Here is a 26,484-nt window from a genome sequence, read left to right as displayed (position 1 = left end):
ATAAGCAGCACCAGTGTCATCAACAGGGGATTCCTCCTACCTTTAAGGCTATGTGCCCCCAGGACTCTGTACCCGCGGATATATCAGCAGGTACGGCCGCAGGTTTCTCGCAGCTGATCCCCGGAATCTGCCGCTATACATAGCTGTGGGATTCCAGCGAAATAGCTGCGGTAAACCTGCGGACATACGTGCGACTTACCTGCAGAAGTCCCGGCCTCTATCTCCATAGTGGAGGGTCGGGAATTCCACAGGCATTTCCACAGGAATTCCGCAGTTATGTGCGGCTGTGGGACATCTGCAGCCGCACAGACCGTAGCATGGACACACACTCATGGTTAGTATCTGTGCTTGCTCAAACCTGCAGATTTATCTGGAAAATCTAGATAAATCCGCATGTTTTCCGCAGCAAAATCCACGGGTACATAGTCTCGTGGGCACATAGCCTTACAGTGACAGGCGGGGGAGATACATAAGAAGCGTCACAGGTGGATCTGGTGGAGAACCCCACACAAGCTCTACATTTATAGCTGGCTGGCAGTCTGAGCGTGCTCCCTTAGAAATGTGGTGGCTTTCAGTCGTGGTGCGGTCGTATCTGATGGGAACATGCACCATATAATGCATCTCAAGCACACCACCAATTCCTCATACATCTGACAGACCCTGGGTCATTGGCGCTATTTCTGCTATCATAAAATATAGGGAAAGGTAAACCGTTTGTGCACATGCCATAAACCAGGCAGAGGGGTAGCGGGGGTTTCTGGCACACTGCTCATCCATCAGGTCACTCACAAACGTGAGTGAAGATCTGTGAAGTATAACGCTCAGTTCATGTTATTCATACAGCAAACTGAGCGTAAACAGAGCAGCGGCTGTCAGATGAACCTTCCCACTTATCACGTGTACTGTCTGCAGCTCCATTAAGTCTCAAAGGTTGATTTTAGATCTTGTAACCTAACAGCAAATCAATGGGTGATAACATCCAACCTCTGGGACCACCGCTCACCCTGAGAAAAAGGGGTCACAGAGACCCTAATAGGTTTTTAGTACTAAGCAGCAATTTAGTGATTCCCTAGGCAGAGGCTGCAGGAATGCATTCAAGCGAAGCGGTCCTCAATCAGAGGGGCTGAAGGTCCTTCAGTCAGTAAAGGGATTTCCCACAAAGATACATTCTAAATCAACAGATCTTGGAATATAATAAGTTCCACATTTGAATGTGATTTAGGAAAAAAAAACAAAAAAAAAAAAAAAAACACGTTCCTGTGTTGAGATAAGACTGTGTCCCTGCTATTTACTGTGTAATGGCCGTGTCTGACCTGATTCTTTGTGAGGTAAAACATTTCCCTGCCGTTTTTAAGAAAAATGTTTTTAAGAAATGTTTTACCTCAAAGACCCCTGAGGTCCTGCCTGCATACTTGTGTCCTCCCCGGCCCAGGAGTTGTGGTATGAGCAGACCATGTCCCTGTACGGTCAGACACAGCCATTACACAGTACATAGCACAGACACATTTATAAGATTATCTCAGCACAGGAACTTTATCACATCTAATTGTGGAAATTATTATTCTAAGATCTATTGATTAAAATTAACTTTGCTTGTGGGACTCCTTTAAGTCATGGAATACCCTTCGTGTTATGCCATCCCTTTTTAAGAGGTAGTTATGTGCCATTATTTTTAGTTTTCATTTTCCAGATTTGGGAAAACAAAGCTTTATCGCTCTAAAATGAGAAGTTCTGCGACGTTCTAAGACCCTTTGCATTTAGAATTTCCCCAACTGTTGTGACCTCTCATTGTTTTCAGTGAATGGAAACCATCATAATGAAACAGATGCCAAGAGCTAGACTGGACCCAACAGGGACTTTACCATCAGGCTGTCGGGGCTGATAACAGTGGGCCGGGCCGGACACCAGGTAAGACCCCACCGCCCGATACTGGTGACCCATTATATGGACGAGCACATGCAGCACAGGCTGCGGGGCCGCTGTGCACACTCGGCTCCCGAGCACATATGGCACGGCGGCTCAGTAGTTAGCACTGCATGGTGGCTCAGTGGTTAGCACTGCAGTCTTGCAGTGCTGGGGTCCTGGGTTCAAATCCCACCAAGGACAACATCTACAAGGAGTTTGTATGTTTCCCCATGTTTGTGTGGATTTCCTCCCACACTCCAAAAACATACTGATAGGGAACTTAGATTGTGAGCCCCAATGGGGACAGTGTTCCTGTGGAATTAGTAGCGCTATATAAATGAATAAATATTATATTATACAGTGCAGGCCGCAGAGCGCTGTACACACTGGAGTACGGAGTGCATCCAGGGCAGGCCGCTGTACACACTGGGGTCTGGAGTCAGCAGCGGGCAGGCCGCAGGGCGCTGTACACACTGGAGTCAGCAGCGGGCAGGCCGCAGGGCGCTGTACACACTGGAGTCAGCAGCGGGCAGGCCGCAGGGCGCTGTACACACTGGAGTCAGCAGCGGGCAGGGCGCTGTACACACTGGAGTCAGCAGCGGGCAGGGCGCTGTACACACTGGAGTCAGCAGCGGGCAGGGCGCTGTACACACTGGAGTCAGCAGCGGGCAGGGCGCTGTACACACTGGAGTCAGCAGCGGGCAGGGCGCTGTACACACTGGAGTCAGCAGCGGGCAGGGCGCTGTACACACTGGAGTCAGCAGCGGGCAGGGCGCTGTACACACTGGAGTCAGCAGCGGGCAGGGCGCTGTACACACTGGAGTCAGCAGCGGGCAGGGCGCTGTACACACTGGAGTCAGCAGCGGGCAGGGCGCTGTACACACTGGAGTCAGCAGCGGGCAGGGCGCTGTACACACTGGAGTCAGCAGCGGGCAGGGCGCTGTACACACTGGAGTCAGCAGCGGGCAGGGCGCTGTACACACTGGAGTCAGCAGCGGGCAGGGCGCTGTACACACTGGAGTCAGCAGCGGGCAGGGCGCTGTACACACTGGAGTCAGCAGCGGGCAGGGCGCTGTACACACTGGAGTCAGCAGCGGGCAGGGCGCTGTACACACTGGAGTCAGCAGCGGGCAGGGCGCTGTACACACTGGAGTCAGCAGCGGGCAGGGCGCTGTACACACTGGAGTCAGCAGCGGGCAGGGCGCTGTACACACTGGAGTCAGCAGCGGGCAGGGCGCTGTACACACTGGAGTCAGCAGCGGGCAGGGCGCTGTACACACTGGAGTCAGCAGCGGGCAGGGCGCTGTACACACTGGAGTCAGCAGCGGGCAGGGCGCTGTACACACTGGAGTCAGCAGTGGGCAGGGCGCTGTACACACTGGAGTCAGCAGTGGGCAGGGCGCTGTACACACTGGAGTCAGCAGTGGGCAGGGCGCTGTACACACTGGAGTCAGCAGTGGGCAGGGCGCTGTACACACTGGAGTCAGCAGTGGGCAGGGCGCTGTACACACTGGAGTCAGCAGTGGGCAGGGCGCTGTACACACTGGAGTCAGCAGTGGGCAGGGCGCTGTACACACTGGAGTCAGCAGTGGGCAGGGCGCTGTACACACTGGAGTCAGCAGTGGGCAGGGCGCTGTACACACTGGAGTCAGCAGTGGGCAGGCCGCAGGGCGCTGTACACACTGGAGTCAGCAGTGGGCATGCCGCAGGGCACTGTACACACTGGGGTCCGGAGTCAGCAGCGGGCAGGCTGCTGTACACACTGCGGTCAGCAGCGGGCAGGCTGCAGGGCGCTATACACACTGCGGTCTGGGGTCAGCAGTGGCCAGGCTTTAGAGCGCTGTACACACTGGAGTCAGCAGCGGGCAGGCTGCAGGGCGCTGTAGACACTCGGGTCTGGAGTAAGCAGCGGGCAGGCTGCAGGGCGCTGTAGACACTGGGGTCTGGAGTAAGCAGCGGGCAGGCTGCTGTACACACTGGAGTCAGCAGCGGGCAGGCTGCAGGGCGCTGTACACACTGGAGTCAGCAGCGGGCAGGCTGCAGGGCGCTGTACACACTGGAGTCAGCAGCGGGCAGGCTGCAGGGCGCTGTACACACTGGGGTCTGGAGTATGCAGGGGACAGGCTGCAGGGCGCTGTACACACTGGGGTCTGGAGTATGCAGGGGACAGGCTGCAGGGCGCTGTACACACTGGGGTCTGGAGTATGCAGGGGACAGGCTGCAGGGCGCTGTACACACTGGGGTCTGGAGTATGCAGGGGACAGGCTGCAGGGCGCTGTACACACTGGGGTCCGGAGTATGCAGGGGACAGGCTGCAGGGCGCTGTACACACTGGGGTCCGGAGTATGCAGGGGACAGGCTGCAGGGCGCTGTACACACTGGGGTCTGGAGTATGCAGGGGACAGGCTGCAGGGCGCTGTACACACTGGGGTCCGGAGTATGCAGGGGACAGGCTGCAGGGCGCTGTACACACTGGGGTCCGGAGTATGCAGGGGACAGGCTGCAGGGCGCTGTACACACTGGGGTCCGGAGTATGCAGGGGACAGGCTGCAGGGCGCTGTACACACTGGGGTCCGGAGTCAGCAGCGGGCAGGGTTCACCCACTGCATGGACAATGCAGGCTATTCACTGACAGCAAGCAGGGCTCTTGTAATGGAGAGGAGCGGACACACACCGCGTTATAAAGTTGCAGAACTTTTCACTGTTGACAAATTCCACAGACGCCGCATCCAGCCAGTACCGGCCCGGTACCGCAGGGCAGTGACAGCTGTGGCTGACGGCAGTGCGGAGCCGTGGGCAGGGGCGTCCTGGCCGGTGCCGGCCCTGCTGTCATTGTGCTCAGTGCAGGAAGCAGCCCCCTCCCCCGCCTCCCCGCCTCCCGGACGTGCCGCCGCCTGCAGCCGCTCTTACCGGGAAGGCCCGGATCCTCATCTTCGTGTCCTTCCTGCTGCCGGTGCCTTTGCTGAGGTTCGACATGACGGCGGCCGCTCTCGGTCCTCTCTCGGCCCCGGGGCCCCTCCTTGTCTCCCGTCGGTGTGAGGAGGCCCCGGGCCCGGCCTAGCAGAGACCTCGGTAGTCCGGCTGCGCCCTCTATCCAGGCCTGACTCCCAGCAGCGCGGCTGGAAGGACGCAGGATTCTGGACCGGAACTAGTGTACTCGGCGCTGACTAAAGCTCCGCGATGGCGGACAAGCATCCCTCACTCAGCTAGCTCGGCCGGGGGAGGAGCGTGAGAGCAGGGAGGATCTCGCGAGACTTCACACCGCTCCCTCCTCTTTAGCTCTCCGTGGTGTGAACTGTCAGTGGCGGCGCCATCTTTGCGCTCCTATTTCAGCTGCAATACAAGGAACAATCTGATAGGACGACAGACGGAAGCAACTAACCCCGCCCACTTGCGTGATGCTTTGGTTACGCCCACCTGACGTCCTTACTTTTATTTGTATGATGCTGTCAGCCGTGCGTCCAATCCTTCAACATCTTTATTAACAACGAACAATCTGACATTTAGTTGTCGGTGACCTGATTCCTGGTGCTCGTGCGCTATAACGCAGAGCGCAGCCTGGAATCCAGTGTGGCGGAGGCATGACCTGGTGTAGCCGCTTCATGGCCGCCCTCCTGTCAGAAGCTCCAGTTGTCGCTTCCTTTATGTATCCGTCTGTAGAACATTTCCTTCTATAACGGATCCAACAAGCAGAGCGGCAGACACGTGCAGTGCGGCCCTGGAAGGGTTTTCCATGTCCCCAGACGTAGTTAAAAAAAAAAAAAACCCTGTCCCTTACTCACCCTTCCCAGGTCCAGTGCGGAGTCTGCGGGATGCACAACGTGTGGCTCCGTTCAGTGGTCCCATTCAGGTTTACATCCCAACCCTGGCACATCTGGATTTAGGTGTCAGTGCTGACTGAGCCATTGACTATAACGGTGCAGACGGAGTCAGTGTGCTCTGTTGTGCGTCACTTTACACCTTATACACCTGTAGGCGGGAATCCAGACAGTCCACTACATTCCTGCGCGCCTTCAGGTGTATACGGGGGGATAAAGGTGCACCACAGAGCACACCGACTCCGTCTGCACCATTATAGTCAATGGCCTCATTGGCACATGCACCTGAATGCGGGGATTGGGATCTATGCCCTAATAGGGCCACTGAACAGAGCTATGTGACCCCAGCCCGAGGGTCTGCAGCCAGTCCGTGGGCTCGGCGGCTCTGAGGTGACTGCACAATATCAAACACTAAGGCCCTGTGCGTACGCTGAGTTTTTTGCTGAGTTTTTTGGTGCAGACTTGGTGCTGTTTATTGCCTAAATCTGCCGTCATTCTTATCCCAGTAAAGTGTATGTGAATTCTGAAGGACTGTGCACACATTGCTTGTTTTTTTCTTTGCAGCTTTGGGTGCAGAAAAAGAAGGATGTCAATTGTTGGTGCGTTTTTTTTCCTTCGTTTTTCAGCCCTTCCAGCCAATGATTTCACTAAAAAAACACAAGCATTTTTGGTGCGTTTTTCTGCCACAAGGTGCGTTTTTTGGTCTGCACCTAATTTGCAGCGTGCGCACATAGCCAGAGGCTGGAGTCACACTTGCAAGAGACTCGCATCGCATCACCTGCAATGGCCGAATACTCTCCTGATAGGAGCGGGTCGGCTGCATGTATTTCTATGCAGCTGAGACGCTCCTGTCCAGAGAGCGACAGGCCATGCCGGGTGATGTAATGCAAGTCACTCGTAAGTGTGACTCCGGCATAAAAGCAGTGCTGGAGACATCACTGGACCTGGGGAGGGTGAATGAACAAGCTCTAATAATGATTCCATCCCCCGTTCAATGCTAAAGAAGTCCTTAAAACATGAGCTGTTGGAGGCCGTGAGGACTGGAGTTTAGGAAACGCTGATTTAAAGCAAAACTACACCGGGCAGAGGTGTTTTCTGAAATCGGAAAACACCTTTATGGTATGTGCCCGCGATCAGGGTTATGGGGCATTTCAGACACAGTAGATTTTCATTGCATCTGCTGCGTTCTCCCACACAGGAGACTCAAGCATCTCCACACGAGAAATTGACGCTGCGGATAGGAAAAACGCACCATATGTCAGTTTACGCAGGGTAAAAAAGAAGCGCAGTAGGCAGGAGATTTCTATTGATCCCATCCACTGTGCTTGTACTGTAAACTCAGCATTTTGGATGCAGCGAACATACACTGCATCCAAAACGCTACTAATCCTGATTGTGAGCACGTAATCTTAAGGAAACCTCTCACCAGGTTTTTGCCACCTAATCTGAGATCAGGATAATGCAGGGGCAGAGATCCTGATTCCAGTAATTGGTAGTTCAAGGGCTGCTTGCTACAGTTTTAATAAAATCACAGCATTACCAGCAGGAGATTATCATTAGAGAAATAGTAAATCTGCTACCAGGTAGTTCATCTCGAGTACTATGGGTATGAAAAAGGACGACCATGTTCCAGTCGAATAACGACCTAAAGGATACGTCGAGATTAGTGAAGAAATGATTCAATGACAATGAAGAAGAGGTGCTGGATTGGCCCCCACAGTCCCCAAACCTCAACCTAATTGAACAATTGTGAGTAGACTTGAAGAAAAAGTTGTACAAGTGCATCTCAATAAATTAGAATATCATCAAACGTTAATTTATTTCAGTTTTTCAATACAAAAAGGGAAACATATTATATAGAGTCATTACACACAGAGTGATCTATTTCAAGCGTTTATTTCTGTTATTGTTGATGATTATCGCTTACAGCCAATGAAAACCCAAAAGTCATTGTCTCGGAAAATTAGAATAATTACCACCAAACACCTGCAAACGGTTCCTAAGCGTTTCAAATGGTCCCCTAGTCTGTTTCATTAGGCTACATAATCAATGAGATATGGATTGGCAATAGGTGTGGTTGGGGAGGGTTCACAAACGAAAAACTACTAACAATAAGGAATAACGTTTGGAACACCATTCTAAGTCTGAACTGGGTGCAAAAACCTAAAAAAACATCACTATGGGGAAATAAGGTATGCACACCAGTGACTATGTAAGGGGAATACATGAAATAGCAGAAACTGCTGTGTGAATACTGACTTGAAAAATCCAATAGCTATATGTAAGAGTGAAAATGTGAAAAATGGAATCTGCATTACTGCCATGAACATATGAATAAAGAGAAATTTAGCTCCCCATAGTGATGTTTTTTTAGGTTTTTGCACCCAGTTCAGACTTAGAATGGTGTTCCAAACGTTATTCCTTATTGTTAGTAGTTTTTCGTTTGTGAACCCTCCCCAACCACACCTATTGCCAATCCATATCATACGCATAAATAGCCTGGGTCTCAGCTTCCCATACACGGTAAGATTTTTAACTGCATGAGAGGACACACACAAGCTAGGGACCCCAACGTAGAGAAATACTTTGGCGTAGTGTTGGGGCTCTATTGCATTGATCAATTCAGTAGCTAAATTTCTCTTGATTCATATGTTCATGGCAGTAATGCAGATTCCATTTTTCACATTTTCACTCTTACATATAGCTATTGAATTTTTCATGTCAGTATTCACACAGCAGTTTCTGCTATTTCATGTATTCCCCTTACATAGTCACTGGTGTGCATACCTTATTTCCCCATAGTGATGTTTTTTTAGGTTTTTGCACCCAGTTCAGACTTAGAATGGTGTTCCAAACGTTATTCCTTATTGCTAAAGAAGCTGGCTGTTCACAGAGTGCTGTATCCAAGCATATGAGCGGAAAGTTGAGTGGAAGGAAAAAGTTTGGTAGAAAAAGGTGCAATAAGCAGTTCTGGGTGCATATTGCCAATCCCTGCCTAACTGTTCCAGCATGTAGTAGCAAAGATAAAGAGATCTTTAGAAAAAGTATTTCTAAAGATCCTACTTGCAAGAGACTTGCTAAAGACTACTTGCAAGGGCATTAGTTCCCTTGGCTAGTCGGCCCCCTTAGCATGTAAGCACACCCCTGTAGGCGTGCTAACATGCTAATGAATGCGCAGCCCTATGTCCAGAGTTCTGAGGCGGTGCAATTGACACAGGTACATGCCTCAATGCCGATGACGATGCTGGGCAGTGGGCATTGAACAGCATGTTATCATGCCCCTGTGGGCGTGTTAACAAGCTAAGATGGCAGAATGAGTGCAGGAAGGGATTAGTAATATGCACTCAGAACTGCTCATGGTTCTGGGTGGATATTGCCTCACTTTAATTCTGGCGTTTTGATTTATTTGTCATTACACCATTTACCGATTAAATTAATTTATTTTATATTTTGACAGACTGGACTTTTATGAATGCAGCGAAACAAAATATGTGTATTTTTTTTATTTTCTTCAATTTTAAAAGAGGAAATTGTCACACGGTGGTTGGCACTAAACGCCTAGTGTCATGGCAGCATCGGAAAATTTCTGATAGCCTGCAGGTTACCTCTTGGATTACATGTTGTGGGAGACCTTTCACAGTCACTCCCCGCCATTTTAAGATGGAGGAGCCTGTCTTCCTATGCTGACTATAGCTTTAATTACAATATATACAATGTGTCCAGTGGAGGTATAAAAAGGGGTACAGTTCTAGCAGTGTTTAAACCTCCACTGGCCACCAATTCTGTGTGTATTTGCTAAAGGTGTATATGACCAAAACGTTACATTACTACATTACTATCACTATCACACATGTGGTTGATGGAATCTAAATAAAATAAGACTTTTCTACATGCATAGCATCTGAGTGCCAGATCTGTTTTGTACTTATAGCTTTAGCTACACCGGTCCGTGTGCTGTTGTATCCCAGTCTTGCTGGTGATTGTATTACTTTGTGCGTGGAGTTGTGGAATTCTCTCATCGTCTCATTTCCCCTTTGCTTTTATTTTTCTCCTTATCACTTTTTGTCTAATTCTTCTGTCTGAGCGTGCTGTGCAATTGATTTTTGGTTTCCCCCCTCTTGTACTTATTTATGGGTTCTACCATCCTGTCTCGGCCCTCCCCTGGGGTGAGGGAGAGGGGCTATTAGATCAGGACTGTACAGGAGCAGGGCAATGAAGGCGGTCCAGACATTGTCACCATCAAATGTGTCTCTGGGATCAGGGACACCTAGAACTACTCGTGATTCTGGGTGCATATGTAGCGCCCCTGAGACTGGTCGCTACAGGGTATATCATTATATTCTTCCCTGGCAGGTCAAGATGCTAATCTAGTAAGTTCTACACACACCTCACACCACCATACAGCAGGGAGAGCAGTCACAAGGAAAGGGTTAATAATGTTTCTACAGACACAGGAAGTGACTCAGCCATTTCTTAGCAGATCCAGGTTGCCAAAGCAACTTGCAAAAGTGGGGGCATGAGCAGTTAGGAGTAGAAAACAGTTTCACTTTACCTTAGAACAGTGATGGCGAACCTATGGCACGCGTGCCAGACTGGGCACACAGAGCCCTTTGTGCTGGCACGCACGCTGTCGCCACACTGAGCCACTTTGAACTGCCGATGTGATCGCGCCAGCAGTTCAAAGTGGTGTTTAGCAGAGGAGACATTTCTCCTCCCTCTGACACGCCTCCTCTCCTGGGCCTCAGGCCTGTTGCCTAGGAGATGGAGGAGCGTCAGGAGGCGGCGCCGGCGTCTTGTGGCCGTGCGGTGGAGCGGGTGCTAGAAGGTGAGTTTTTTTTTTTTTTATTTTTAAGCTGTGGGCGGCTGTGCCAAGGTGTGGGGGGACAGAGCCAGCACGGGGCAAACATGGGAGCACGGGGCATACAGAGCATGGGGCATACAGATCACGGGGCATACAGAGCACGGGGCAAACAGAGCACGGGACATACAGAGCACGGGGCATACAGAGCACGGGGCATACAGAGCACAGGGCATACAGAGCACGGGGCAAACAGAGCACGGGGCATACAGAACAAGGGGCAAACAGACAGAGCACGGGGCAAACAGTCAGAGCACGGGGCATATAAACAGAGCACGGGGCATATAAACAGAGCACGGGTCATACAGAGCACGGGGCATACAGACAGAGCACGGGGCATATAAACAGCACGGGGCATATAAACAGAGCACGGGGCAAACATGGAGAGCACCGGGCATACAGACAGAGCACGGGGCATACAGACAGAGCACGAGGCATACAGACAGAGCACGGGGCATAAAGAGCACAGGGCATATAAACAGAGCACGGGGCAAACATGGAGAGCACGGGGCATACAGACAGAGCACGGGGCATACAGACAGAGCACGGGGCATACAAACAGAGCACGGGGCAAACAGAGCACGGGACAAACAGAGCACGGGGCAGACAGAGCACGGGGCAAACAGTCAGAGCACGGGGCATATAAACAGAGCACTGGGCATACAGAGCACGGGGCATACAGACAGAGCACGGGGCATATAAACAGCACGGGGCAAACATGGAGAGCACGGGGCATACAGACAGAGCATGGGGCATACAGACAGAGCACGGGGCATACAAACAGAGCATGGGGCAAACAGAGCACGGGGCAGACAGAGCATGGGGCAAACAGTCAGAGCACGGGGCATATAAACAGAGCACGGGGCATACAGAGCACGGGGCATACAGACAGAGCACGGGGCATAAAAACAGAGCACTAGGCAAATATGGAGAGCACGGGGCATACAGACAGAGCATGGGGCATACAAACAGAGCACGGGGCAAACAGAGCACGGGGCAAACATGGCTGCAAGGATGGGGGAAACGTGCAAAGATGGAGAGAAACGTGCAAAGATGGGGGGAACGTGCAAAGAGGGAGAGAAACATGCAAAGATGGGGGAAACATGGCTGCAAGGATGGGAAAACATGGCTGCAAAGATGGGGGAAACATGGCTGCAAGGATGGGGGAAACATGACTGCAAGGATGGGGGGGAAACATGACTGCAAGGATGGGGGGAAACATGACTGCAAGGATGGGGGAAACATGGCTGCAAGGATGGGGGAAACATGGCTGCAAGGATGGGGGAAACATGGCTGCAAGGATGGGGGAAACATGGCTGCAAGGATGGGGGAAACATGACTGCAAGGATGGGGGGAAACATGACCACAAGGATGGGGGAAACATGCAAGGATGGGGGAAAACATACCAGGATGGGGTACATTTAGCAAGAAGGGGAACATGCCAGGAAGGGGTACGTTTACCAGTATGGGGGATACATTTACCAGAATGGGGGGAAACATGAAAGGATGGGGGGAAACATGCCAGGATAGGGGGAACATGAACATGCCAGGAGGAGGAAAAATGCCAGGATGGGGAACATTTAGCAGGAAGGGTGACATTTACGAGGATGGGGTACATTTACCAGGAAAGGGGACATTTACCAGGATAAGGGGACATGCCTGGATGAGGTACATTTACCAGGATGGGGTCATTTAACAGCATGTGGGAACATGCCAGGATGGGATACATTTACAATGATGGGGTACATTTACCAGGAATGGGGTACATTTACCAGGATGGGGAATATGCTGGGATGGGGTACATTTACCAGGATTGGGCCATGATGTGGAGAAATATACCAGAATGTAGGAAATATATATCAGGATGGGGGACATGTTTACCAGGAAGTGGCCCAGGAAGGGGGACAGAACTCCACAATGAATGGGGAAGGGAGCAACTCGTACATCTTTATGAGATTTCAAGATGTTCAGACTTTGAAATGTAGATGTGCATTACAGGGTGAAATCTGATTGCATTCCATGCTAAAATCTCTGTCTCATATGCTGCAATTTTTTACAGAAATATCAATCCAACTGCTGTGTCTGGAAAGGGCGGTGGCAGTGGCTGAGCTTCAATGTGTGGTAAGCATGAGCGTGATGCCCCCTGCTGAAGAGAAGAGAAGACGGCAAAGATAAGGTTACAATCAATTATTTACATAATAGGATTGGTTGGCACTTCAGGAAAAAAAATGGATTTAGGGCTACAGTTTGGGCACTCGGCCTGTAAAAAGTTCTCCATGACTGCCTTAGAACAAGCATGGACACGAGACAGAGCAGACGCACAATGTGCAGCTCCCTGAAGGGGAGGCTGTCAGGACTTCAGGGAGGCAGAGCAGAGCTGTCTGGATGTAACACCGAGCAGACAGCACCACCAAGCTGGGGGCCAGTAACATCTATAGAGACGGGACCCGGGACCTGTAATCGTGGACCAGACGAGAGTAGTCGCCAGAGAATGGGACTGAGCACAAGAGAGAGGTACAGAGCCCTAGTCACGGTGGCCGCGGCGCGACAGCAGAGAGGGAGCCTGGGGAAAGGGATAGGAGTCCGACCCACAAGAGGCTCAGGCTGCCGGCCGTTCGGGCCAGGACCGGGGGAGAGTACAGAGTTGTGCATGGAGGAGAATGGTCACAGATTATCAAACCGGATCCAGCCTCTGACCTGCTCGGGAAGTGCGATACCACCTGAGCCAGTAAATAAAGTGACTGGAACCCGCACCTGGTGACTCTGTGAGTAACTGCTGCTACCTAGCGCTTTGGCGCTCCCGTGGATTGCCTCCCCCATTCTCACCAACCTCCCAGGGTACCCCGCTCCGCCCGTGGGGAGCGATACCATCCCAGCTGCACATAACACCTGCCCCGGATAGAGACTGTTCAGTGGCGGATAGTTCCTGGCCGCATACCGCGGGTGGCGCTGCGATGCATCCCCATCCAGTACTGCCCCTGGGAGAGGACTAGTCTCAGGAAGGGTTGTCGGCGGAGGAGGCCGAGACCCCAGTTACCGCTGCAACTGGTGACACACTTCCCAGGGGCCCGTCACCCTCCTTCCATCTTCATCTGTATTGGACACTTGTCCGTTTGCTGTTCTTATATAACATCTAGCCGACGGGGTCACGGAACCGGTTCAGGCCAGTCACAGCTACCCCAAGGAACCACTGGCCCGGTGACAAGTACCCTAAGGCGGGCTTTGCACACTACGACATCGCAGGTGCGATGTCGGTGGGGTCAAATTGAAAATGACGTACTTCCGGCATCGCATGCGACATCGTAGTGTGTAAAGGTACCATGATACGATTAACGAGCGCAAAAGCGTCGTAATCGTATCATCGGTGCAGCGTCGGCGTAATCCATAATTACGCTGACGCGACAGTCCGATGTTGTTGCTCGTTCCTGCGGCAGCACACATCGCTGTGTGTGAAGCCGCAGGAGCGAGGAACATCTCCTACCGGCGTCACTGCGGCTTCCGTAGGATATGCGGAAGGAAGGAGGTGGGCAGGATGTTTACATTCCACTCATCTCCGCCCCTCCGCTCCGATTGGCCGCCTGGCGTGTGACGTCGCTATGACGCCGCACGACCCGCCCCCTTAAAAAGGAGGCGGGTCGCCGGCCAGAGCGACGGTCGCAGGACAGGTGAGTCCATGTGAAGCTGCCGTAGCGATAATGTTCGCTACGGCAGCTATCACAAGGAAATCGCTGCTGCGACGGGGGCGGGTACTATCGCGCTCGGCATCGCAGCATCGGCCTGCGATGTCGCAGCGTGCAAAGTACCCCTAAGGCCCCATGGACGCTACATCTTGGTGCTGTGAGTAGGGTGATCGTGCCCGCAACCACGGGTACTGCGTGCCTTAGAGAACTTTCCATCTGGTGACACAGACCGAAGTTTAATGTTGTGTGCTTTATGGACTGTACAAAAACTGTTTGCCTGCCATTGACCATCTTGGCGCGGGAAGAAGAAGGGGCGTGCCATCGTGGGCGGAGCCCAGAAAGGGCGCGAGAGAGAGCCCCACTCCCAGATAGACTTGTCGTTCCAGAACGTTTAAGGACTTGTTCTCAAAGTTGCTTGATTGATGCAAATATTTATTTTTCTTTTCTTTTCTTCTCCTGCTTCTTCTTTTCCATCTTGCTTCTTTCTTTCCTTTACTTGGTCCCAGTAAAAGCGGACAGGTTAATTGTTTATATATAAAATTTTTGCGGTGTAATTTTCCTTGCAGCCCCAGAGTGCTGTGTTTCGCTCTGGGGGAATGTAGCACCCCTGAGACTGGTCGCTACAGGGTATATCATTATATCCTTCCCTGACTGGTCAAGATGCTAATCTAGTAAGTTCTACAAACACCTCACGCCACCATACAGCAGGGAGAAGCAGTCACTAGGAAGGGTTAATAATATTTCTACAGACACAGGAAGTGACTCAGCCAGTTCTTAGCAGACCCAGGTTGCCATAGCAACTTGTAAAAGTGGGGGCTTGAGCAGTTAGGAATAGAAAACAGTTTCACTTTACCTTAGAACAAGCTTGGAGGACATGAGACAGAGCAGACGCACAATGTGCAGCTCCCTGAAGGCTGTAAGGCCTTCAGGGAGGCAGAGCAGAGCTGTCTGGATGTAACACCGAGCAGACAGCACCACCAAGCTGGGGGCCAGTAACATCTATAGAGACGGGACCCGGTACCTGTAATCATGGACCAGGGGCCCGTCACCATCCTTCCATCCCCATCTGTATTGGACACTTGTCCGTTTGCTGTTCTTATTTAACATGTAGCCGACGGGGTCACGTAACCGGGTTAGGCCAGTCACAGCTACCCCAAGGAATCACTGGCCCGGTGACGAGTACCCTAAGGCCCCATGGACGCTACACATATTGCACCTGACAGGTTCTCTTTAAGGGAGGTGCCTGGTCAAAGAGTTCTATATGTTGCTAGTTTTCAGGTCCCCTTGCTGTTACTGTGCTTTGTGCTGTTGCTGATTCTTATCTGTGTTTCAGTGCATGAAAAGTCTGCTGTTGCAACTATCCATACCGGCCGCTTCTACAGTCATATGAAAAAGTTTGGGCACCCCTATTAATGTTAACCTTTTTTCTTTATAACAATTTGGGTTTTTGCAACAGCTATTTCAGTTTCATATATCTAATAACTGATGGACTCAGTAATATTTCTGAATTGAAATGAGGTTTATTGTACTAACAGAAAATGTGCAATCCGCATTTAAACAAAATTTGACCGGTGCAAAAGTATGGGCACCCTTATCAATTTCTTGATTTGAACACTCCTAACTACTTTTTACTGACTTACTAAAACACTAAATTGGTTTTGTAACCTCATTGAGCTTTGAACTTCATAAGCAGGTGTATCCAATCATGAGAAAAGGTATTTAAGGTGGCCACTTGCAAGTTGTTCTCCTATTTGAATCTCCTATGAAGAGTGGCAACATGGGCTCCTCAAAACAACTCTCAAATGATCTGAAAACAAAGATTATTCAACATAGTTGTTCAGGGGAAGGATACAAAAAGTTGTCTCAGAGATTTAAACGGTCAGTTTCCACTGTGAGGAACATAGTAAGGAAATAGAAGAACACAGGTACAGTTCTTGTTACGTCCAGAAGTGTCAGGCCAAGACAAATATCAGAAAGGCAGAGAAGAAGAATGGTGAGAACAATCAAGGTCAATCCACAGACCACCTCCAAAGACCTGCAGCATCATCTTGCTGCAGATGGTGTCAATGTGCATCGGTCAACAATACAGCGCACTTTGCACAAGGAGAAGCTGTATGGGAGAGTGATGCGAAAGAAGCCGTTTCTGCAAGCCCGCCACAAACAGAGTCGCCTGAGGTATGCAAAAGCACATTTGGACAAGCCAGTTACATTTTGGAAGAAGGTCCTGTGGACTGATGAAACAAAGATTGAGTTGTTTGGTCATACATAAAGGCGTTATGCATGGAGACAAAAAAACACGGCATTCCAAGAAAAGCACTTGCTACCCACAGTAAAATTTGGTGGAGGTTCCATCATGCTTTGGGGCTGTGTGGCCAATGCCGGCACCGGGAATCTTGTTAAAGTTGAGGGTCGCATGGATTCAACTCAGTATCAGCAGATTCTTGACAATAATGTGCAAGAATCAGTGACGAAGTTGAAGTTACGCAGGGGATGGATATTTCAGCAAGACAATGTTCCAAAACACCCCTCCAAATCTACTCAGGCATTCATGCAGAGGAACAATTACCATGTTCTGGAATGGCCATCCCAGTCCCCAGACCTGAATATCATTGAACATCTGTGGGATGATTTGAAGCGTGCTGTCCATGCTCGGCAACCATCAAACTTAACTGAACTGGAATTGTTTTGTAAACAGGAATGGTCAAAAATACCTTCATCCAGGAACTCATTAAAAGCTACAGGAAGCGACTATAGGCTGTTAATTTTGCAAAAGGAGGATCTACAAAATATGAATGTCACTTTTATGTTGAGGTGCCCATACTTTTGCACCGGTCAAATTTTGTTTAAATGGGAATTGCACATTTTCTGTTAGTACAATAAACCTCATTTCAATCCAGAAATATTACTGAGTCCATCAGTTATTAGATATATGAAACTGAAATAGCTGCTGCAAAAACCCAAATTGTTATTAAGAAAAAAGGTTTACATTAATAGGGGTGCCAAAACTTTTTCATATGACTGTATGATATCTGCTGCAAGTATCCTTTCTGGCCACTCCTACAATACTAACCACCGCTGTTACAACTACCCATGCCGGCCGAATCCATGTCACCGGCTGCTACTTCTGCTTCTACTATCTTCTACTATCAGAGACTGTCTGTGGTGCCAGCATGCTGAGGTACTGTTGCTTGGAGCTGCCCTCTATCGGCTAGTTACCAGCGTATGTTTCTATCTCTGATGGCTCTAGTGAAGACTCGATGGTCTTCTAGTTCACGCCTCCAGATCAGTGATTGGTACCTTCAGTCCGGTGGATCCACTGTTCCCGTGCTCACCTTTCAAGCATTACAGTAGGGAATGACTTATAGATCGTTGTTGCCCCAACTAATGGCATAAGAAATAACATAGGGATCATTGGTGATCCAATTTAGGGTTTCCAATTCTCCAGAAATTTCTGAATAGTCTGTTAAAACACAGCCCTTTTTTTCTCTGTCTGTAAAATATTTTTGATACTTGCACAACTTTTTAAAGCTGGAGAAATTTGATCAAAATATAGCTGATATAATTGTCAGAGAATGCAGCTAATGCCTTCATATCAGAGTTATGGATTGTAGACATATACAGTCAGGGCCAGAAATATTTGGACAGTGACACAAGTTTTGTTATTTTAGCTGTTTACAAAAACATGTTCAGAAATACAATTATATATATAATATGGGCTGAAAGTGCACACTCCCAGCTGCAATATGAGAGTTTTCACATCCAAATCGGAGAAAGGGTTTAGGAATCATAGCTCTGTAATGCATAGCCTCCTCTTTTTCAAGGGACCAAAAGTAATTGGACAAGGGACTCTAAGGGCTGCAATTAACTCTGAAGGCGTCTCCCTCATTAACCTGTAATCAATCAAGTAGTTAAAAGGTCTGGGGTTGATTACAGGTGTGTGGTTTTGCATTTGGAAGCTGTTGCTGTGACCAGACAACATGCGGTCTAAGGAACTCTCAATTGAGGGGAAGCAGAACATCCTGAGGCTGAAAAAATAGAAAAAATCCATCAGAGAGATAGCAGACATGCTTGGAGTAGCAAAATCAACAGTCGGGTACATTCTGAGAAAAAAGGAATTGACTGGTGAGCTTGGGAACTCAAAAAGGCCTGGGCGTCCACGGATGACAACAGTGGTGGATCATCGCCGCATACTTTCTTTGGTGAAGAAGAACCCGTTCACAACATCAACTGAAGTCCAGAACACTCAGTGAAGTAGGTGTATCTGTCTCTAAGTCAACAGTAAAGAGAAGACTCCATGAAAGTAAATACAAAGGGTTCACATCTAGATGCAAACCATTCATCAATTCCAAAAATAGACAGGCCAGAGTTAAATTTGCTGAAAAACACCTCATGAAGCCAGCTCAGTTCTGGAAAAGTATTCTATGGACAGATGAGACAAAGATCAACCTGTACCAGAATGATGGGAAGAAAAAAGTTTGGAGAAGAAAGGGAATGGCACATGATCCAAGGCACACCACATCCTCTGTAAAACATGGTGGAGGCAACGTGATGCCATGGGCATGCATGGCTTTCAATGGCACTGGGTCACTTGTGGTTATTGATGACATAACAGCAGACAAGAGTAGCCGGATGAATTCTGAAGTGTACCGGGATATACTTTCAGCCCAGATTCAGCCAAATGCCGCAAAGTTGATCGGACGGCGCTTCATAGTACAGATGGACAATGACCCCAAGCATACAGCCAAAGCTACCCAGGAGTTCATGAGTGCAAAAAAGTGGAACATTCTGCAATGGCCAAGTCAATCACCAGATCTTAACCCAATTGAGCATGCATTTCACTTGCTCAAATCCAGACTTAAGACGGAAAGACCCACAAACAAGCAAGACCTGAAGGCTGCGGCTGTAAAGGCCTGGCAAAGCATTAAGAAGGAGGAAACCCAGCGTTTGGTGATGTCCATTGGTTCCAGACTTAAGGCAGTGATTGCCTCCAAAGGATTCGCAACAAAATATTGAAAATAAAAATATTTTGTTTGGGTTTGGTTTATTTGTCCAATTACTTTTGACCTCCTAAAATGTGGAGTGTTTGTAAAGAAATGTGTACAATTCCTACAATTTCTATCAGATATTTTTGTTCAAACCTTCAAACCCAGCACCCCCTGAGGAAAGGATCGCTGAAACACGTGTCGGGGCTTTGCGGTACACTTTAGAGCTTTTACAGATCACTTAAGGTATCATTTTCCTTGCAATTTAAATAATTGTTAAAATCTTTTTACATAGGATCATTATACCACAACCTTATTTATATGACATAGGATTTAGATACAATTTTGCACTGTGCACTTTGTCATATATTAGGGATTGACTTTTTAAGTGATCTTGGCATTATGCACTTTATTTTCCTAGTAAAACCGCTGCTATAATTTATGGGACATTTTTTCCTGCCTAATATTTATATGGATTTGTAAAATATTTATTTTAATTGTTGAATAAAAATAATAATTGTAATGATATTTGCACCATCATTCCCTTTATTTATTTAATTCTAACGAATTTTTTATCTGAAGGTATTTTTGATATTTATTATAAAAATATTTTGTTTGGGTTTGGTTTATTTGTCCAATTACTTTTGACCTCCTAAAATGTGGAGTGTTTGTAAAGAAATGTGTACAATTCCTACAATTTCTATCAGATATTTTTGTTCAAACCTTCAAATTAAACGTTACAATCTGCACTTGAATTCTGTTGTAGAGATTTCATTTCAAATCCAATGTGGTGGCATGCAGAGCCCAACTCGCGAAAATTGTGTCACTGTCCAAATATTTCTGGACCTAACTGTATATATAGATGTTGTTGTGTGTAGTTACCAAGTGTTTGTGTAGGGGCTGTACATGTTCTGGGTGTTGTCTGGGTGTGACGGGGGGTGAGAGCGGTGTTGTATGTGTGTTGCGTGTGTTGCGTTGTTTGTGGAGCGCTGTGTGTCTGTAGCGTTGTGTGTGTGTGTGTTGCGCGGTTTGTGTGTGTGTGGTGTGTTTTGGGGGGAGGTATGTTTTTTGCAATGTGTGTGTTGTGCGGTATGTGCGTAAATTTGTGTGTGCCGAGGTGTTTGTGTGTTGGGTGTTGTGTGTGTGCAGCGTTGTCTGTGTGTGTGGGTGTCTGTGTAGGGCAGTTGTTTGTGGTTCCCAGTGTGTGTGTGTAGTGTGTTGTGCAGTGCGTGCGCGTGTGTGTGTGTTGGGGGGAGTTGTGCACTTCCCATCGTGCTCCATCCCCCATGCAGCGCACTCCCCGTCGTGCTCCATCCCCCATGCAGCGCACTCCCCATCGTGCTCCATCCCCTATGCTGCGCACCCCCCATCGTGCTCCATCTCCCATGCTGTGCACTCCCAAACGTGCTCCATCCGCCATGCTGCGCACTCCCAAACGTGCTCCATCCGCCATGCTGCGCACTCCCAAACGTGGTCCATCCGCCATGCTGCGCACTCCCAAACGTGCTCCATCCGCCATACTCCGCACTCCCCATCGTGCTGCATCCCCCATGCTGCGCACTCCCAAACGTGCTTCATCCGCCATGCTGCGCACTCCCAAACGTGCTCCATCCGCCATGCTGCGCACTCCCAAACGTGCTCCATCCGCCATGCTGCGCACTCCCAAACGTTGTCCATCCGTCATGCTGCGCACTCCCAAACGTGCTCCATCCGCCATGCTGCGCACTCCCAAACGTGCTCCATCCGCCATGCTGCGCACTCCCAAACGTGGTCCATCCGCCATGCTGCGCACTCCCAAACGTGCTCCATCCGCCATACTCTGCACTCCCCATCGTGCTCCATCCCCCATGCAGCGCACTCCCCATCATGCTCCATCCCCTATGCTGCGCACCCCCCATCGTGCTCCATCTCCCATGCTGCACACTCCCAAACGTGCTCCATCCGCCATGCTGCGCACTCCCAAACGTGCTCCATCCGCCATGCTGCGCACTCCCAAACGTGGTCCATCCGCCATGCTGCACACTCCCAAACGTGCTCCATCCGCCATACTCCGCACTCCCCATCGTGCTGCATCCCCCATGCTGCGCACTCCCAAACGTGCTCCATCCGCCATGCTGCGCACTGCCAAACGTGCTCCATCCGCCATGCTGCGCACTCCCAAACGTGCTCCATCTGCCATGCTGCGCACTCCCAAACGTGGTCCATCCGCCATGCTGCGCACTCCCAAACGTGCTCCATCCGCCATGCTGCGCACTCCCAAACATGCTCCATCCGCCATGTTGCGCACTCCCAAACGTGGTCCATCCGCCATGCTGCGCACTCCCAAACGTTGTCCATCCGCCATGCTGCGCACTTCCAAACGTGCTCCATCCGCCATGCTGCGCACTCCCAAACGTGCTCCATCCGCCATGCTGCGCACTCCCAAACGTGCTCCATCCGCCATGCTGCGCATTCCCAAACGTGCTCCATCCCCCATGCTGCGCACCCCCCATCGTGCTCCATCCTCCATGCTGCACCAGCATCAGCCTCTCTGCCCGCAGCATCAGCCTCTCTCCTCCCAGCATCAGCCTCTCTACCCGCAGCATCAGCCTCTCTCCTCCCAGCATCAGCCTCTCTGTCCCCAGCATCAACCTCTCTGTCCCCAGCATCAGCCTCTCTCCTCCCAGCATCAGCCTTTTCTGTCCCTAGCATCAGCCTCTCTCCTCCCAGCATCAGCCTCTCTCCTCCCAGCATCAGCCTCTCTCCTTCCAGCCTACCCCAGCCTCAGCCTCCCCCAGCATCAGCCTCTCTCCTCCCAGCATCAGCCTCTCTCCTCCCAGCATAAGCCTCTCTCCTCCCAGCATCAGCCTTTTCTGTCCCCAGCATCAGCCTCTCTCCTCCCAGCCTACCCCAGCCTCAGCCTCCCCCAGCATCAGCCTCCCCCAGCATCAGCCTCTCTCCTCCCAGCATCAGCCTCTCTCTTCCCAGCATCAGCCTCTCTCCTCCCAGCCTACCCCAGCCTCAGCCTCCCTCAGCATCAGCCTCTCTCCTCCCAGCATCAGCCTCTTTCCTCCCAGCATCAGCCTCTCTCCTCCCAGCCTACCCCAGCCTCAGCCTCCCCAGCATCAGCCTCTCTCCTTCCAGCACCAGCCTCTCTCCTCCCAGCATCAGCCTCTCTCCTCCCAGCCTACCCCAGCCTCAGCCTCCCCCAGCATCAGCCTCTCTCCTCCCAGCATCAGCCTTTTCGTTCCCCAGCATCAGCCTCTCTCATCCCAGCCTACCCCAGCCTCAGCCTCCCCCAGCATCAGCCTCTCTTCTCTCAGCCTCCCCATCCCAGCCTTCCCCAGGATCAGCCTCTCTCCTCCCAGCCTCCTCCAGCACGCCGTGCTCCTCTGCCGACACTCACAGATCCGATCGCATACACTCACACACACACACCCACACCCGATCGCATACACTCACACACACCCGATCGCATACACTCACGCACACACACATTGACGATATTGCACATACGCGCTCACACTCACAACATCCAGAGATACCACATGCTTCTGGCCATGTGATCCTCCGGCAGGTCCTGGAAGCTCACAGCACAGTATCGCCGCCGAGAAGCAAGCGATATCCCAGGATGTTGTGAGTGTGTGGATGCGATGTGATGTGTGTGTGAGGTGTGTGTGAGAGTGAGTGTGATCTGATGTGTGTGTGTGTATGTGTGTGTGTGTGCTGTTATGTGTGTGCGTGTGTATGTTCCGCCGCTGCAGGACCTTGATGCGCTGGTAACTATGCTACCATGGTTACCAGCGTATCTCGTCCCCCGCTCGCACGGGAGCCCACACCAGCATACGCCGGCCAGCCCCAGCAATGCGAGGGTATGTGTCGGCTGGTTTGGCGGCGTATGCTGATGTGGGCTCCCAGGGGTACAGTACTCACCTGGCAGTCATGGCTCCGTGACCGTGTCGGTTCGGGGAATGCGTGGGGGGGCGGGGCCAGAGCTAGCGTGCATTGCGTGAGGGGGGCGGGGCGTGGCCGAGTTGCCAATGCCTGCAGGGTGCCGGGGCGAGAGGCCAATCTGTGGGGGGGCGGAGCCTGGGCGAGCAGCCGGCCAATCCGTGTGGGGGCGCAGCCTGGGCCAGCGGCCAATCATCTTTGTGTCACCGTAAGGACACAATTTTGGAGCAAGACAGACACAGACAGACAGACAGACAAATAGACAGACAGACAGACAGACAGACAGAAAAAGGCAATTATATATATAGATATAGATGTTGTTGTCTGTATTTACCAAGTGTTTGTGTAGGGGCTGTACATGTTCTGGGTGTTGTCTGGGTGTGGCGGGGGGTGAAAGCGGTGTTGTTTGTGTGTTGCGTTGTGTGTCGTTATTTGTGGAGCGCTGTGTGTCTGTATCGTTGTGTGTGTGTGTTGCGCGGTTTGTGTGGGTGTGGGGTGTGTGTGTGTTTTGGGGGGAGGTATGTTTTGTGCAATGTGTGTTTTGTGCGGTATGTGCGTATATTTGTGTGTGCCGCGGTGTTTGTGTATTGGGTGTTGTGTGTGTGCGGCGTTGTCTGTGTGTGTGGGTGTCTGTGTAGGGCAGTGTTTGTGGTTCCCAGTGTGTGTGTGGTGTGTTGTGCAGTGCGTGTGTGGCAGTGTGTGTGTTTTGGGGGGAGGTGTGCACCCCCCATCGTGCTCCATCCCCCATGCTGCGCACTCCTCATCGTGCTCTATCCCCCAAGCTGCGCACTCCCAAACGTGCTCCATCCCCCATGCTGCGCACCCCCCATCGTGCTCCATCCCCCATGCTGCGCACCCCCCATCGTGCTCCATCCCCCATGCTGCGCACTCCCCATTGTGCTCCATCCCCCATGCTGCGCATTCCCCATCGTGCTCCATCCCCCATGCTGCGCACTCCCAAACGTACTCTATCCCCCATGCTGCGCACTCCCCATCGTGCTCTATCCCCCATCCTGCGCACTCCCAAACGTGCTCCATCACCCATGCTGCGCACTCCCCATCGTGCTCCATCCCCCATGCTACACACCCCCATCGTGCTCCATCCCCCATGCTGCACACTCCCAATCGTGCTCCATCCCCCCATGCTGCGCACCCCCCATCATGCTCCATCCCCCATGCTGCGCACTCCCCATCGTGCTCCATCCCCCATGCTGCGCACTCCCCATCGTACTCCATCCCCCATGCTGCGCACCCCCCATCGTGCTCCATCCCCCATGCTGCACACTCCCTATCGTGCTCCATCCCCCATGCTGCGTACCCCCCATCGTGCTCCATCCCCCATGCTGCGCACCCCCCATCGTGCTCCACAGTCACACATCAGACAGTAAACACGCACACATCTGATCGCATACAATCACACACACACCCCACTTCTCCCTGTGCCCACCGGTGGGCGGTCCCAGCAGCTGTGCTGCACGCCATGCTCCTCTGCCGACACTCACAGATCTGATCGCATACACTCACACATCAGAACACACTCACACACATCCGATCGCATACACTCACACACACAAACTGACGATATCGCACATACGCGCTCACACAATCACAACATCCGGAGATACCACATGCTTCCGGCCATGTAATCCTCCAGCAGGTCCTGGAAGGTCACTGCACAGTATCGCCGCCGAGAAGCAAGCGATATCACGGGATGTTGTGAGTGTGTGGATGCGATCTGATGTGTGTGAGAGTGAGTGTGATCTGATGTGGATGTGTGTGTGTATATGTGTGTGTGTGTGTCTGTTCTTATGTGTGTGCGTGTGTGTGTGTTCCGCCGCTGCAGGACCTTGATGCGCTCACCTCGGGGCGAGAGGCCATTCCGTGTGGGGGGCGGAGCCTGGGCGAGCGGCCAATACTTGCGGGGGCGGAGCCGAGGAGAGCGGCCAATCCGTGCGGGGGGGGCGGGGCCATGGCGAATCCGTGAAGCCGAACGGCCAATCCGTGCGGGGGGGCGGGGCCATGGCGAGCCCAGCGGCCAATCCGCTGTTTGTCACCGTAAGGACATGGCCAATCCGTGCGGGGGGGGCGGACCCGAGGCGAGGCGAGCGGCCAATCCGTGCGGGGGGAGGAGCCGAGCCGAGGCATGCGGCCAATCCGTGCGGGGGGGGCGGGGCCATGACGAGCCCAGCGGCCAATCCGCTGTTTGTCACCGTAAGGACATGTCACGGTAAGGACACAATTTTGGAGCAAGACAGACAGACAGACAGACAGAATAAGGCAATTATATATATAGATAAGGGCTTGTTTTTTGCAGGAGGAGTTGTACTTTTGAATGACACCATTTATTCTGCCATATAGTGTACAGGAAAATGGGAACAAAATTGCAGTGAAATTGCAATTCCTTCAATTTTTTTTTTTTTAATTTACTATGTTTCCTATATGGTAAAACTGACCTGGCAGTATGATTCCTCAGGGCAGTATGAGTTCAAAGATACCAAACATGTATAGTTTTTTTTTCTATTTAAGTGGAGCAAAAAATTCAGAAATTTGTAAATTTCCTAGAGCCGTAACATTCTCATTTTTAGAATCTAGGGCTGTGTAAGGGCTCATATTTTGAGCCCTGTGCTGACATTTTTAATTGTACTATTTTGGTGTAGATGTGATGTCTTATCACCTCTTATGGCATTTTAATGCATTGCAACATAATTCTGGCATTTTGACTTTTTCTCATTTCACGCTTTACTAATCAGATTAATTTATTTTATATTTTCATAGATCGGGCATTTCTGAACTTGGCGATACCAAATATGTGGGGGGGTTTAATTGTTTTATTTTCAATGGGGCAAAAGGGTGGTAATTTAAACTTGTGGGTTTTTTTTTATTTCTTCACATTTTTTTAAAACCTTTTTTCAGTTTTTATTGTTTATACTATTTCCTTTAGGTAACGTGCTTGGCTTCAGCTCCGTTATGTGCAGCACAAATACTGTCTTCCTATGAATTCCGGTGTTCACATGAGGTATTTCATGACAGACACAGCTGACCCCTGGCTGGCAGGACAACCCAGCAGTGTTCCATGAGCACATCACGCGGCCGCCGTTGAGACCGGGGAATAATGTGTTCCATGTAGGTATATGTTAAATCCCATTGTCAGATATTGACAGCAGTTTTTAACTAGTTAACCAATACGTCCAAGGTCGTGAAGGGCAGCGCTGTGGAGTTGGTAATCCAGACCTCCGACTCCTCAATTTTCCTGACTCCAACTTCAACTCCGACTCCACCTCTCCGACTCCCTCATACATGGCTCATGTTTA

The 26,484-nt window shown here is 50.8% G+C and overlaps 1 protein-coding gene across 3 annotated transcripts in view; it reads right to left on the bottom strand.

Annotated features, from left to right (window-relative positions):
- Positions 1 to 5,204, bottom strand: part of CUL3 (cullin 3) — a 343,821-nt gene extending 338,617 nt beyond the window's left edge. The window contains exon 1 of one of the 3 annotated variants that reach the window (XM_075340816.1): positions 4,816 to 5,204. In XM_075340816.1, coding sequence (XP_075196931.1) covers positions 4,816 to 4,881 — 66 coding nt within the window. In that variant the 5' untranslated portion in view covers positions 4,882 to 5,204. The remainder of the gene's footprint in view (positions 1 to 4,815) is intronic. The other 2 variants (XM_075340815.1, XM_075340814.1) reach the window with 2 other exon arrangements.
- Positions 5,205 to 26,484: the final 21,280 nt, after the last annotated feature.

This window comes from Anomaloglossus baeobatrachus, chromosome 3 (genome assembly GCF_048569485.1).
Source record: "Anomaloglossus baeobatrachus isolate aAnoBae1 chromosome 3, aAnoBae1.hap1, whole genome shotgun sequence".
Taxonomy (NCBI): Eukaryota; Metazoa; Chordata; class Amphibia; order Anura; family Aromobatidae; genus Anomaloglossus; species Anomaloglossus baeobatrachus.
This window is presented reverse-complemented; position numbering and strand designations above follow the sequence as displayed.